Here is a 16,702-nt window from a genome sequence, read left to right as displayed (position 1 = left end):
GGAGAGTGTTGACATGTCGTGGGGTTGTTAAGCAATATCATAAAACAATATGTGTACTAACTGTATAATGAGAAACTAGTTTGTTCTGTAAACTTTCATCTAAAGTACAGTTAAAAAAAAAAAGAAAATGTTCTACATTCTACTTTGGTGAGTAGTGTCTGGGGTCTTAAAAGCCTGTGAGCAACCATCTAAGATACTCCACTGGTCTCACCCCTTCAGGAGCAAGGGAGAAGGAAGAAAACTAAAGATAAAGGAAAAGATTAGTCCAAAGGACTAACGGACCACAACTACCACAGCCTCCACCAAACTGAGTCCAGTACAACTAGATGGTGCCTGGCTACCACCACTGACTGCTCTGACACGGATCACAACAGAAAGTCATAAAACAGTATGTGTACTAACTGTTTAATGAAAAGCTAGTTTGTTCTGTAAACCTTCATCTAAAGTACAAAAAAAAAATGTGGGGGTAGGAGGGAGTCTTACAACCTGGTGTTCCACACCCAAAGACAAGAATAAACACAGAAATTTAAATTAATTAAAAATGGTGTCAACCAATCAAAATCATTTCTTTCAAATATTCAAAACTAATATTAGCACAGGAGAAGGCTTTCATTTCCTCTTATCTATTTCTGAAAGTGATCCTAATTCCTTTTTTGCTGTTTCTAGTTATACTCTAAATTTTTAAAGATTCTGGCAGTGGGAGATGATGATCACTCCATCATCCTCTCCCGGAAGGGAACAGGATTTCCTGGGTGACCTGAGTCATTTTGGGTTCCCATTTAATTCTCCCCAAAGTTACAAGACCTCTCTGTGCCTCAATGAGTTCATTAGACATCAACTACAAAATCAAGCATGGTCCAAGAGTTTCTCATATATTCTCTAAAAACAACTGTTCCTTCTTAGAATTCCATTGCTAAATCACTACTGTGTCCTCAAAAAGTATAAGGCCAAGATTCTCATTCTAAATAATTCCACAGAAAGATATAAACCTATTCCAAACAACCTGGAATAACATTTAGCCAAAATGTTGATAGTGGCTGCTTTGGGTGGTACGTTGTTTTCTTCATCTATTTTTCAATCCCCTACAACAACCTTTTAATTGTCATCATTTCTTCCATCGATACGTGTCAGGATCCTGAGGGAAATCAGTTTTTTTATTTTATTCAGTCAGCATTTCCAAGTCTCATTCAGAAGCTGATTATCTAAGTTTGTAAATTACCAGGTTTGGTATATCATCTCCATCGCCCTTATTATTTTGCTATAAACAAGTAAGGTAGTATTTGGAACAACTTAGCTCAAGGGGGAGTTAATAACAATCATAAGCAGATTGAATTCTTCATACTTTAATGTTTTAAATAAGGTGAAATCTTCTAAGTAATCAGGTCTAATATTTAAAAAGCGTATACATCAAAGCAGTATCCTGACCTATCGTGGAGTGTACGGGTGCTTCCCTACACTCCCTGTAGCTTTATTTGTTCTTAGAGAGAGAGAGTGACAGAGAGAAGTTCTAGCTTAAGTTTAATATTACATCTAAGCTCACTTTAAAGTCTTCAAATAGAAAATAAAAAGGTCTAACCTTAGAACCTGCAATTTGCTCTTTAATTATAAAAGAGCTTCCTTAGGAAGGCAATACCATACTTAATATGATTATGCTACACCTGAATTACCTAGAAGAGGTGAATGATAAAGGCAGTAATACAGTGGTTCACAGATACCTACTAGTTTCAGTTTGAAAATCCCGGAAACCATCAAATATTGAACGTGCAGGTCGTCGTCTTTTAGGAGCTTTGGGGAGACAAAATAGAATTGATTCAAAATTTTAAAACATTAATTTTGAAACTTAACTCTATAACTTATCTATAAATGTTACTTGTTTTTAAAACATTGATAGATTCATAATGGTGCCCTCCCTCAAAAACAAAAAATTAAAAAAATCTTCAAGTCATAGATAATTAACCCAACCATCTTCAGTCCAACTATCTCATTTTACAAATGAGGAAATTAAGGTCCAGTTAAAAGACTAGACCAAACTTGTGTACAAAAGATAGAATCAAGTAGGAGTATTAGAAAGAAGATTTTGAGGAAAACTCCACGTGGAGATGAAGCTACACACATGCTGTAAATATCCAATTCAGGTTCGTCTAAGTGATCTGGCCACCCTTTGTTGTAACATTCGAGTAACACTAAGTTCTAAACTGTAAGACTTAAAAACTACCTCTTAGTAAGTGGATATACATGTAGACTTATAAACATTAAAAACATTATTAATTTTGGAAAAAAAAATTTACCCGCAGTTACCTAATGCTTCAGTGACACAAAAGACACTAAAAAGAACCAAGGTCTTCTGATGCCCCTATAAAGTGTCTATTAGCCAATCCTTAAGTATTTTACGGATGGATAAGGTCTAGAATGCAACAATTAAAGTGTTATCTTCCTATATGCATGTGTTCTTAAACTTAACAAAAAATTACCAGATCATTCATTTACATTACAATAAAAAGGCCTTTAATGAGTCTTTCAATATGGGTAACCGTTATTAAGTTGGCTTATCGCAAGCCTCACCAGCACGTAACTAGAAGAATGCTCCATATAACGATTAGTAGCAGGATCAGACAGAGAATATAAAAATCCTCTACCCATGCCAAAGTATATTTTACCAACAGCCTGCGTTTGCCATTACACAGTATATTTCTATACAAGAACTACTGAGTAAAAAGCAAAATACAACAAAAAATCCAGAACATGTAAAAAACCTCATTTTGTTTAAAATATGTCTATATGTGTATCATTCATGCACACGTGTTTCAGTATTTTTTTTCTGTGCAGAAGAAAAAAAATCTATTTTATTTTATTGTACTATAGGGGAAGTTTACAAATCAAGTTAGTTTCTCATTCAAACATTTATACACATTGTTTTGTGACAGTGGTTGCAATCCGCACAGTGTGACAACACTCTCCCCCTTTTCACCCCTGGTTCCGTGTCCATTCATCCAGTTCCTGTCCCTTCCTGCCTTCTTGTAGTTGTTTTTGGGCAGGAGTCGCCCACTTGGTCTCATATATTTGGTTGAATCAAGAAGCATGTTCTCACGTGTGTTATTGTTTGTTTCATAGGCCTGTATAATCTTTGTCTGAAAAGTGGGCTTCAGGAATGGTTTCAGTTCTGAGTTAGCAGAGTGTCCAGTGGCCATACTCTTAGGGGTTCCTCCAGTCTCTGTCAGACCAGTAAGTCTAGTCTCTTTTTGTGAATTTTAATTTTGTTCTACATTTTTCTCCTGTTCTGTCCGGGACTCTCTGTCGTGTTCCCCGTCAGAGCAGTCGGTGGTTCTAGCCGGGCACCATCTAGTTCTTCTGGGCACAGGCTGGTGGAGGCTCTGGTTCATGTGGTCCTTTAGTCCTCTGGGTTAATAATTTCCTTGTGTCTTTGGTTTTCTTCATTCTCCTTTCCTCCGGATGGGATGGGACCAATAGATTTATCTTAGATGGTAGCTCACAAGCTTTTGAGATCCCAGACGCTACTCACCAAAGTAGGATGTAGAACATTTTCTTTATGAACTATGTTATGCCAACTGAGCTAGATGCCCCGAGACCATGGTCCCCAGCCCTCAGCCTCAGCAACTTGGTCCTTCAAGGTGTTTGGATATGTTCAGGAAACTTCCATGCCTTTGCCTTGGTCAACTGTGCTGACTTCTCCTATACTGTGTGTTCCTTCCTTTCACCAAGGTTGACACTTGTCTACTAATCTAGTTTTTTCCCCTCTCCGTCCCTCCCCACCCTCGTAGCCATCAAAGAATGTTTTTTCCTGTGTGTAAATTCTTTCTTGAGTTCTCATAATAGTGGTCTCATACAATATTTGTCCTTTTGTGACTGACTTATTTCAGTCAGCATAATGCCTTCCAGATTCATCCATGTTGTGAGATGTTTCGTGGATTCATCATTGTTCTTTATCATTGCGTAGTATCCCACTGTGTGTATGTACCATAATTTGTTTATCCATTTATCTGCTGATGGTCACTTAGGTTGTTTCCATCTTTTTGCTATTGTGAATAGTGCTGCAATGAACATGGGTGTGCATATATCTATTTGTATGACAGCTCTTACTTCTCTAAGATACATTCCTAGGAGTGGGACTGCTGGATCATATGGTATTTCTATTTCTAGCTTTTTAAGGAGGCGCCATATTGTTTTCCATAGTGGTCATGGCATTTTACTTTCCGACCAGCAGTGCATAAGAGTTCCAATCTCCCTGCAACCTATCCAACATTTGCTGTTTTCTGTTCTTTTGATTAGTGCCAGTATTGTCAGGGTGAGAAGGTATCTCACTGAAGTTTTGATTTGCATTCCTCTAATGGCTAATGATCGCTAGCATTTCCTCATGTGTCTGTTAAGCTGCCTGAATGTCTTCTTTGGTGAAGTGTCTGTTCATTTCCTTTGCCCATTTTTTAACTGAATTATTTGTCTTGATTATTTGTGTTGAAGTATTTTGTAGATTTTAGACTTTTGTTGGATATGTTGTAGCCAAAAATTTTTCTCCAGTTTGTAGGGTCTCTTTTTACTCTTTTGGTGATATCTTTTGATGAGTATAAGTGTTTAATTTTAAGGAGCTTCCAGTTGTCTGGTTTCTCTTCTGGTGTTTGTGCATTGTTAGTTACGGTTTGTGTACTAATTATGCTATGTATAAGGGCCCATGCATCACTATTTATGTTAAAGAATCACAATATTATCTGCGAAAAAAGATTTGAAAAAAAAATTTTTTGTTGTTTTATATGGAGTTTTTTCCAACAAATATTACTTTTACATGGTTTTCCTTTTCTTTTTATTTAAGAACAAGCCAGGGAAGTTATTCCTCTCACTCTTAGAATTATTTTTGATCAAGAGCCCCTATTTCAATTGTATGCCTCTAGCACATACATACATGTATGTACCAAATAATGTCTTTGTAAAATTAGTTATCCCATACTTTTCAACCACAACAATTAAGAAAGAAAGGGTTCCCTAGAGGAAAAGGAAATACTACCATTTACGATACCAGCTAAAAGAATAAAATACCTATGAACAAATTTAACCAGGAAGGTAAAAGACCTGTTTAAAGAAAGCTATAAAACATTGCCAAAAAAAATCAAAGGCCTAAATAAATGGAAGGACATTCCGTGTTCATGAATTGGAAGGCTTAAATAGAGTTAAGACATCAATATTACCCAAAACAACCTAGAAATTCAATGCAATACCCATCATAATTCTAACAGCCTTCTTGACAGAAATGGAAAAGCCAATCCTCATATTTATATGGAAGGGCAAAGGTCCCTGAATAGCTAAAGCAATCCTAAAGAAGAAGGATAAAATAGGAGGATTCACACCTCCCAATTTCAAAACATACTACAAGGCTACAGTAATTAAAACAGCCTGTTACTGGTATAATAATAGATATATACAGCAACGGAACAGAATTGAAAGCCTAGAAATAAATCCATATGTATACGGTCAACATACATATATGATCTTGGCTGAAAGCAGAGAACATCAGAAAGATGTTTATCTGCGCTTGACTATGAAAATGAATTCGACTGCGTGGATCATAACAAATTATGGATAACATTGTGAAGATTGGGAATTCCAGAATACTTAATTGTGTTCATGCGGAACCTGTACATAGACCAAGAGGCAGTCGTTCAAACAGAACAAGGGGATACTGCGGGGTTTAAAATCAGGAAAGGTATGTGTCAAGGTTGTATCCTTTCACCATACTTATTCAATCTGTATGCTGGGCAAATAATCTGAGACGCTGGACTATATGAAGAACATGGCATCAGGATTGGAGGAAGGCTCATCAACAATATGCAGATGACAAAACCTTGCTTGCTGAAAGTGAAGAGGACTTAAAGCACTTACTGATGGAGATCAAAGACTACAGCCTTCAGTATGGATTATACCTCAATATAAAGAAAAGAAAAATCCTCACAACTGGACCAATAAGCAACATCATGATAAATGGAGAAGAGATTGAAGACGTCAAGGACTTCATATTACTTGGATCCACAATCAACGCCCATGGAAGCAGCCGTCAAGAAATCAAAGGACATACTGCGCTGCACAAATCTGCTACAGAAGACCTCTTTCAAAGTGTTAAAATGAGAAGATGTCCCCTTAAGGACTAAGGTGTGCCTGACCCAAGCCACGGTGTTTTTCAATTGCCTCATATGCACGCGAAAGCTGAACAATGAAAAAGGAAGACTGAAGAAGAATTGATGCATTTGAATTGTGGTGTTGGTGAAGAATGCTGGATACGCCATGGACGACAGGGTTGCTATGAGTCGTCATCTACTCGATGGCATTGCAAGAATGAACAAATCTGTTTTGAAAGTAGTACAGTCATAATGCTCCTTAGAAGTGAGGATGGCGAGACTTCGTCTGATGTACTTTGGACATGTTATCAGAAGAGACCAGTCTCTGGAGAAGGACACCATGCTTGGTAGAGGGTCAGTGAAAAGCAAGAAGACCCTCAACAAGATGGACTGACAAAAACAATGGGCTCAAACACAGCAACAATGTGAGGATGGCACAGGATGGGCAGTGTTTCATTCTGTTGTACACTGGGGTCGCTATCAGTTGGAACCTACTCAACAGCACCCAACAACCCAGGTCAACTGATTTTCAACAAGGGTGCTAAATTTGTCCATTGGAGAAGGAAGAATCTCTTCAATAAATGGTGCTGGGAAAATTGGATATCCACATGCAGATGGATGAACCAGGACCCAACCCTTACACCATACACAAAAACCAATTTAAAATGGATCAGGGACCTTAATTTGAAAACTAAAACCATAAAATTCAGAGAAGAAAATATAGGGATGATGATGTGGAATCTAAGTTTTTGTGATAGGTTATCAGATACCACAACAAAAGTACAAGCAGCAGAAGACAATATAGACAAACAGGGCCTCACAAAAATTAAATATTTTATGTGCATCAAAAGACTTTATCAAAAAAGTGAAAAGACAGCCTACAGACTGGGAGAAAATCTTTGAGAGCCATATATCTGAAAGAGGTCTAATATCCAAAATTTATAAAATATTTCTACAACTTAACAACAACAACAAAAAGACAACCCAATCAAAAAATGGGCAAAGGACTTGAAAACACATTTCACCAAGAAGGATATTCAAATGGCTCACAAGCATATAAAAAGATGCTCAAAATCATTAGCCATTCCAAAAACCAAACCTATTGCCGTGGAGTCAATATCAATTCATAGCTACTCTACAGAACATAGCAGAACTGTCCCATAGGGTTTCCAAGGCTATATAATCTTTACAGAAGCAAACTGCCACGTCTTTCTCCCACGGAGCAGCTGGTGGGTTTCCACTGCAGACCTTTCTGTCAGCAGCTGAGCACTTTAACCTCTGTGTCACCAGGGCTCTTTTCATTAGCCATTAGGGAGATGCAAATGAAAGCCACAATGAGATAACCATCTCACCCCCATTACAATGGCAATGATCAAAAACCAGAAAACACCAGGTCAGAAATGCTATGGAAAAACAAACTCTTATCCACTGCTAGTAGAACTGTAAGGTGATACAGCCACTGTGGAAAATAGTTCGGCAGTTCCTCAAAAAGTTGAACACAGAACTACCATATGACCCAGCAACCACACTGTTAGGTATATACTCAAAAGACCAGAAAGCAGCACTGTGAACAGATGTATGTACACTAATGTTCATTGTAGCATGATACATAATAGACAAAAGATGGAAACAAATGAAATGACCATCAAATGATGAATAAACAAAATGTGGTATATACAAACAATGGAGTATTACACTCAGCCATAAAGAAAAATGAGATCACAAAAGGACAAATACTGCATGATATCACTTATACAAATAAACAAATATATAGAAACAAAAAGTAATTAGTGGTTGCAGGGGTGGAGGCGGGGACTTTTGCTTAGAGGGCTTTGAAGGTATGTTAATGGTGGCAGTATACCTTGGTAAAAGAGAGAGAAAATGGTCATACAACTTGAAGAATGTAATCAATGCCACTGAAGCATACATGCAGAAATTGATTGTTTTGTGTGTTCTTGTGTGTATTTCACTATAAAAACAAACAAAACAACAACAAAAGAGAACCAAGGAAGCTTGAAAATTCTGCACAAAAAAATCCCAAACCCATGACAAAACAAATAGAAATGTGTGTGCTGCTGTTAATGTTCATTATAAAATATTAAGTGAATAAATATTACAAAAAATAAAGAAAGGGTATCTTAGGACAAAACAGAATATTATAGGAGAGGCAGCAAATAAAAGGCAATTTTCTTCAACTTTTAAAGTGCCACAGGCAAGCCAATCAATAAGTCCACTTCTTTCACATTCCCTTCTCCCTTTCCCAATTTTCCCCTTCTCTACTAGGTACTTGATTTCCTGGGCATTCTCACTACTTCTTCTATGGTTAGTCTCTACCCGATCCCTTTTACTTCCTGGGCTCATAGCGTGTTCCCATTTGTTACCCCCTCATTTATTCTAAGTCTAACCAAGACCCTCTCCTCTCCCTCACTCTCTCCCTAGCCCTAGGACCATTACTCCTGCCTGCCTCTTCAATACGTGGTTCCCTGGCTCTTCCAAACCACTTGCTACAAGCTAACACGGTCTTCAGTACACTACTCAATCTATTGACTAAATAATAGGCGTGCTGGTCACTAAGGCCAAAGAGCTAAGCTACAAAGAACTAAAATAGATTCAAAGGAAGCTTTAAAGTCAGAAAGGTGAATGGGACAGGTGGAGAAAAAAAATTTAGTAAGAAGAGTAGCACTGTTTTACATTTTTACAAATTTCTTTTAAAATTTTGGTTAAGAGAAGACAACTGGCTTCTCAGATCTGCTACTATCTGTTAGCTGAAGTACATGAAGAGAATTAAAATTCCACCTCACGCTGACATGTAGCTGGAAACGGAAGGAGTAGTTTAAAGCCTTTTCAGATACTTGTGGATAATCTTCTTTGATAGTACACCAAAACTCACCAAGTGGTAGTTTCTTAAAGGTTAGTTGCAATGTGGAATCTGAAACCTTATCAGTTAACTTTCCATACTCTGTTCCATTAAAATCCACTGGTCTATGTGGTAGACAGTCTCTAAGATGGTCCCTAATGATCGTTGCTGTAACCTATATTCACATTCTGTGTATGAATTGTATGGAACAGGATTTAATAACTTAATTCTACTGAATAAAATGTGGCAGAGGGGATGGAATGGATGTCACTTCCAAGATTAGGTTACATTCTGGGCTGCCCTCTCTGGCTCTCTCATTTGCTATGTGGTAAGAAGCTGCTGTCTTTGGCCAACACTCACATGAGTGAGTTTGGAGGCAGCTCCTCCCCGGGTTAAGCTCTGAGATCACTACAGCCCTGGCTGACACCTGGACTGCACCCTTGTGACAGACCCTGAGCCAAAGGCACCCAGCTAAGCCACAATGGATTCTTGACCCACAGAAACTGAGATAACAAATGTTTGTTTCAGGCCACTAAGTTTTAGGGCAATTTGTTACAGAGCAATAGATATTTAATACAGTGTATTCTGCACTCTGAGTGGATCTCTTACCTATGCACAAGTTTGTAGTACGATGCATTGGTCATTTGAAAATATTTGTTCACTGAGTTATGCAAATATCCTCAATATTGACCACTTCATTATACCACATCAAAAAAAGCTACATCTGTTAATGTTATTACTGATCTCATCAGAAAGTCTTTAAGTACTGGGAAGCTGTCTTGCTCACAATGGTGGATACAAATTTTCTGAAATACTAATTTTTGCCTGAGAACTCACTTCTTTTAATTACTGGCTACAAATACCATCAGTTGTGTGCCCCTTGAAGTAGTAGACACACTTTGTTCATTTTTCAAGTATCTGCCAAATGCCCAAGTCTAAATGACTATCATTTGTTAACCATTTTTCAAGTAAAATAGTGTTTTATGAAAAAAGGAGCTAGATCAGCTCACGAATCAAACAACCACACAAGTGCTTTTCCTTATGACAGCCACCATACTTCAATATGTAAAAGTACTTTATGCATACATCCTTTCATCACACAGAATATTAAAAAGATGTACACTCAAGGGTCAAGATATAATAAAATTTACTGCTCTGACAGGTATCACAATAGAGAGTCCCAGACAGAGCTGAAGAAAAATGTAGAATACCATTAAAATTCACAAAAAAAGACCAGACTTACTGGTCTGACAGAGACTAGAGGAATCCCCTAGACTATGGCCCCTGGACACCCTGCTAACTCAGAACTGAAATGGCTCCCAAAGCCCATTTTTCAGACAAAGATCAGACAGGCCTATAAAACAAATAATAACACATGTGAGGAATGCACTTATTAGTTCAATCAAATATGAGATCAAACGGGCAACTTCTGCCCAAAAGCCAACGACAAGAAGGCAGGAAGGGACGGGAAAATTGGATGAATGACACGGGGAGCCCTGGATTGCAACCAATGCCACAAAACAACACGTGTATAAACTTTTGAATGAGAAACTAACTTGAGCTGTAAACTTTCACCTAAAGCACAATTAAAAAACATATATTTAATAAAATTAATATTTTTTCTTGCTTCATTAAGAACACTACTACGGAAGAAAGGCCTGGCGATCTACCTCCCCAAAAATCAGCCATTGAAAACTCTATGGAGCAGTTCTACTCTGACACACACGGGGTCACCATGAGTCAGAGTCAACTTGACAGAAACTGTTTCTTTTATTTTTTAAAATAAATTATATGTTGAAATGAAAAAAAAGAACATTATTAAATAAAACTGCACCTCCCACCCTTAAAACCGTGAGTGCGTGGCAGTGAACTAGTAGCAGTTTGGTATCACTGCTCTGATTCATCTAACATACCAGCAGTTTGACTCACCATTACTTTTGAACCATCAGTGCAAAGGTCAACACAGTGAAAAAGGCAAAGAATATCTTAACATTATTATCAAATTAATTTGACCTTACAGACCCTGATGGGATCCCAAACCCCACAAAATTATTGCTTTAAATCAATACTGATGTAAGAAGAAAATAGTTCTCCAAAGACCTTTTTCAAATTATAATACAGTCTAACAATGAAAGTTAGGACTGGCTTCCTAACTGTATATAGTCATTCTCATTCCCCTCCTTAATTATGCCAATCCAGAGGTAAAACGAGGAAAGGAGGGTTTCAAATGGAACTCTCTGTTCAAAAGCAAGATAGCGCAGAATCTACTTCCTGTAGTTTTCCTCATTCAAAGATCCTGTCATATTTCTTAAAATAAAGAGAAGATAAAGCTTCCAAGGACATTACTCCTCAGCTCCAAAATCTATTCGTAACATTTATATTGAAAATGCTTTATTACTTTTGGTATTAACAGCACAATGACTGGCTGAACTGAACAGTCCAGAAAACACGTACACACTTCAGTTTCAGACCTTATAGTTTTCTTCTACCCATCTTTACATATTTCTAAATACAGAGGGTATTTTTTTTTATTTCATGTTACAATAATATTCCAAAGCCGCCTAAAGGTGTATCTTATAAAAACTCTCAACTCAGGTGCTCTTTCATATCCAAAGACATGGTTTATTTAATTTTCTTCATCTTTTTCTTATAACTTACTTCTCCTCTATTCTAGTTTACCTAAAAAACTTTTTATAGATCTCTTGTTCTCAACTTTCAAAATAAACTATTTTTCTGCATTATTGTTAATATATACAATATACGTTTCTATGTCTGCTCAACTAGATTAAAACTCTATCTTCTAGTTTTTATAAATGCATTAATGTCTAAAATAAATAGTTCACAAGAGGGAAATCAGTGCTTATTAAACTAAAACTATAAATTTTCTTTAACTCTGATTAAACGTTCCATTCTCCACCATCTTCTCTATGGACCCCAACTGATATCACAATTCTTTCCATAAATTAGGGGTTACTATCTCCTCTGGTCAAAATAGAAATAACACTTCTAGAAATTAAGAGAGGGATGGTGGAGGTACATAAAGACAGTAAGGATATGGCAGAATCCAGAAAATGGCAGTAGTTCTTTTTGCTAACTTTCTGCCTTTTGGCCTTCTACAATAAATACCAATTTTTTCAATCTGGTTCACTCCTTCGAAAGAGCTAACTGTGCAACTTTCCTGAGAGGAGTAAAAAATACAAGATAAGAATTGACTCTAGAAGTAACAATATCTGAGCAAGCCTTCACATCTTTTGACAGTTTCATTAAAATCTAATATACAATATTAAAGTCAAATAAAGCTAAGGAAAAAAAGGTGAACTTACCACCAAACAAAGGTTCTGGCTCCACCAATATTTCCTGCTTCTGAGGAATTGGGGCACGAACTTCTTCTCTATTTTTAAAAAAATAAACAGGTGGGAAAATACCAAAATGAAAACTCTTTCCTGTTAACTGTTCTCTTTGTTAACTATTTATGAATACATTCTAATTAACAAGTAAAATGAAAACCAGACTTGGTGACTTTTAGGAACCATGCTAAGTCATAATAATTTTTAGATGGTTTCCACGTAAGATCAACTGGAATAAAGTACCTGGCATAGATAGCTCAAATGTTTTACAGAGAAAGAGAACAAACAGAGAAATAAGAAATGTTTCCCTTTCTCAACTTCTCTACCTGAAATTCTTTAAGCAAAAAAATAAAAAAAGGCTTAACAAAAAAAATCAGTATTACATTACATCAAGTAATATATAATTAAATAAATTAAATAAAAAAGATATATTAAAATAAGCTTAAACAGTCAGTGAATTTTATGCTAATTGTGAAAAAGGCTAACATAAGTATTATATTACTTACTAAATAGACCCTAATATGTATACAGAACAAAAAAAAAATCATGACTCATCTTTTGAAAGCTTATAAACTCTTCAAAGATATCTCTACAGGGTCTACTAAGAATTTATCTCTTCCAGTGAAAAATACTCATTCACAAACACTGTAAAAATATTGTGTATTCCTTTAAAAACTGGGTCAATTATTTTAGTCTTACCTCAATTAAATTCTCTGCTGATAAATGTTCATAGCAAGTAATCACAACTTTCAAATTTATTATCTCCCTGCTTATATCAAATGTTACTTTAAGTTAGGCCTAACGCTTTCCATTCAGGTGTTTCAAATAGTAACAACAGAGCTTAACTCCCTGTTTTTGGTATCTAAGACTTGGAACTCCAAAACATGCTTTACAAAATAAACAATTCATCAACAATTACTAACATCATGTAAACAAAGAAAAACTAGTTAAAGACACCTACAATAAGTCAAATGACTGAAGCATAAAGGATAAGTCAAAATTATGTTAAATTTCCTACTGGACATTAGTCACTACTTGCACACAGAATTTCAGTAACTCAAAGACTACAAAATAATACACCTCTAATAGACCTGTAAGAGGAGATAATACACCTGTAATCTCTGTTAATCTTTTCATCAAAGAGAAATACACCCATTAATTACCTTAAGAAAACTAAGACTTTAAAAGAAAACATCTTTTACTTAAATAAATCATTCCATCATTGGTATTACGTATTTTACTTTGTGTATGCGTATCTGTATATATATTTCTAAATCTAAGACAATTCAATTATGCAAAAAAACAAACTTTAATCTGATGAAATAGACCAATGAGGGGGATGGAGTAAGTAGTGTTCCCTATACAGAAAGACTTGATTACTATATATTTAAGTGTATTTGTTCCAAGAGTGTTAGCTACCTAACAGAATGGAAAGACAAGACAGAAAAAGGTGGGCTGTTAAGAGTGAAAATTATAGTTTAAGAACTAGGAGTCACTATGAAATGTTAGGAGCCCCGGTGGTGGAGTGGTTAAGAGCTCGGTTGCTAACCAAAAGGTTCAAATCCACCAGCTGCTACTTGGAAACCTTATGGGGCGGTTCTACTCTGTCCTATGGGGTCACTGTGAGTCGGAATTGACTCAATGGCAACAGGTTTTTGGTTTTCACCAAATGTTAAACAATTACCAATACAAACAATCTAAGTCAAATTATAATACAAGTCAGTAGGAAAAGATATTCATTTATCAAAACTTTTTAAAAAATACAATTAAGAAAACATGCTTTATACAGTGAGGGGGACCAATATACTCCCCAAAATCCATTGTGAACATCTGTTATTCAAGTTCCTGTAAGCTGAATCTGTTTTCATATTGATTTTCATTAACAATCTGAGCTATATCGGAAGAGAACGGGATATCACACTTGAAATACATGGCCAACATTAACAGAAAAAAAACTTTATAAAATGTTAATAATCATCTCTAAAGTTCACATTTCATGTGGAAACAATATTACTTTAGAAACTGGAACTAGAGCAACAAAAGAGGCAATTATGTCCTGTATGTGATTTGGCTTTTTAAATTTATCTTTAGTTTAATAAAAATAACCTATTCCTATTTAAGAAGATCCCTCGTTTAGTCCCTCATGTCATAAACGCTGAAAGTCATAAAGGGTTATGAGCATTTAAGTCTCATTTAAGGATCTTTTAAATTTTTATTTCAAAATCAATGGTTTTCCTTTGAACACAGTTCATCTATAATGTTTTCTAAAGACAGATGGAATTTTGTCCAACAAGTATTTTCAAACTCATATTGGTTATCAAATGTAAAGAGTAAAAACACCAAGTCTCTTTGCCATTTATTACTATCCTCTATATATTACACCTCCATATGCTGAAGGTGCTTCTAATGATTAACTAACATGTAACTAAGATATAAAGGACTGGAGTTATTTTTCAAAAAGTTTCATGGCAACTTAAAATTTTCCTGGGACAATGGAGGAAAATCTAGAATTGGGAAATCTGAGCTTTTTGGGGCATTAATTCCATAAACGCTACTTAACTGCTGGGTCAGCTTGGGAAAATAGTTATGCCTCTGCTTCCTTATCCTTATTTATAATAATGTCATCCTATAGGGTTCTTTTGAGAATCAAATAATAGATGTAACAATGCTCTAGAGAATTTACAGTATACCAGTATGAATATTTCATTTGATGCTTTTTCAAATGCTTTCAACCTTTAATTTTTTTCAAAAGCAGAGAATTAACCTAACTTTGATAAAAATATAACTGCTCAATTTAGGCAGGAGGTGCTCCTAACAATGACGAATAAATTCATACTCTGCGTGTGGTCTGCCAGTGGAGACGCTTGCTGAACTGGTACTGGGCTCTTCAGCGATTCCGCCACCATCCAAAAACATAGTGACCGCCATCTCCAGGTTATTGCTGCAGGCTTCAAGCATATGTTTCCCTACACTTTCACTTGCACCTGAAACAGCAAAAAAGACAGAAAGAAAGTAAAAAAAGACACTTTCTTATACTCAGCTCATATCAGAGTACAGAATTCCCAAGCAAATTAGTAGTACTCTTTCCCTTTTAGACTAAACAACCTTTTTTTTTTTTTTAAACTCATTAGTTTACTTTTGAACTGCTGGCTGGCTAATGTGAAATATACAGAGCTAGAAGAGAATGAAGCAGCATTAAAATAGAAGTCTTCCTTCACAATAAAACAAAAATTAAATAAAGCAATTTGCCATTTCTTTCAATGGTCTAAGTATATATTTGTTAATAAACTAAAAAAAGATGACTACATGCTAGAAAGTCAGAAATGCTTTCTGTTAGGATGAAGGCATTTCTGCTAGCATTTGTTAAAAATATTTTTAAAATCAATGCAAGAGAAATGAGATGGGACATTTTTGTCTAAAACACAACTAAGTCAAAATCCAGTAAGAAACTGTCAATCCTCAGCATTTAAAACTGGCCCTATCACAGACTTACTCATTTGTAAACAAAGTGAGCACAGTTTGCTAGATGCAATGTATATTGGTAAAGCCCTTTAAAACTCTTTCGTGCGTGGCAGTACATATAGCGACCATGAACGTCTTCAGCCTTTGGGGTTTAGTGGGAAGTTACTGTACCACTGACAGCAGCAGCAAGGTAGGGCTGCCTTTATGACTGTTTGAAACTGAAGAAACAGGCATACGCCACAAATTACCGTTTTTAAAGGGTATCATACGCAATATTTGAGTTTTGGGGAGAAAAAATAGAAATTTTGAAAATTTTCATTTCTTACACATAGGTACTAATAAGACCCCAGTGGGGACACTGGGGTATAATTAGTGGTACTTCATATGTACCACTAAACACAGTAAGCTTGTGGGAGGGGGCAAGGAAAAAAATCTGTACTACCCACCAAAAATTCAGACACACTCAATGATTCACCATGCTTCCATTAATGAAAACACATGGTATTAACAAAAAATTCAAAGCAGAAAATAACTGGGCTTCCAAAGGCTTATTAAGAAAACAATTTTACATACATCAAGAAACATAAAAATGCTTGCTCCTTTGTGACCTGGTAATTTGGGCCTTGTTATGGGTTAAATTGTGTTCCCCCAAAAGATATACTGAAGTCCTAATCCCTGAACCTGTGAATGTGACCTCGTTTAGAAAGAAGAGTTTTCTTTTGTTATGTTAATGAGCCATACCAGAGCAGGGTGGGTCCTAAACCTAATCCCTTGTAATTGGTGTCTTATAAATAGGAAAACAGACAGACAAACACACATGGGGAAAGATGCCATGTGAAAATCCATCTACAAGCCAAGGAACAAGAAGAAATGCCTGAGACTGCCAGAAGCTAAAAGAGACAAGGAATGCTCTTCTC

General features: G+C 36.1%; 1 protein-coding gene across 2 annotated transcripts in view; it reads right to left on the bottom strand.

Moving 5' to 3' along the window:
• UBXN7 (UBX domain protein 7) overlaps nt 1-16,702 on the bottom strand; it is a 73,576-nt gene that overhangs the window by 31,283 nt on the left and 25,591 nt on the right. For both annotated transcript variants that reach the window (XM_004373592.2, XM_023728757.1), the window contains exons 2-4: nt 15,160-15,307; nt 12,300-12,367; nt 1,720-1,785 (exon numbers count right to left, since the gene is read on the bottom strand). In XM_004373592.2, coding sequence (XP_004373649.1) covers nt 1,720-1,785; nt 12,300-12,367; nt 15,160-15,307 — 282 coding nt within the window. The remainder of the gene's footprint in view (nt 1-1,719; nt 1,786-12,299; nt 12,368-15,159; nt 15,308-16,702) is intronic.

Source organism: Trichechus manatus, unplaced genomic scaffold, assembly GCF_000243295.1.
Source record: "Trichechus manatus latirostris isolate Lorelei unplaced genomic scaffold, TriManLat1.0 scaffold00026, whole genome shotgun sequence".
In the NCBI taxonomy this organism is placed as follows: domain Eukaryota; kingdom Metazoa; phylum Chordata; class Mammalia; order Sirenia; family Trichechidae; genus Trichechus; species Trichechus manatus.
Note: the sequence above shows the minus strand (reverse complement) of the source record. Positions and strands in the feature narration are given on the sequence as shown.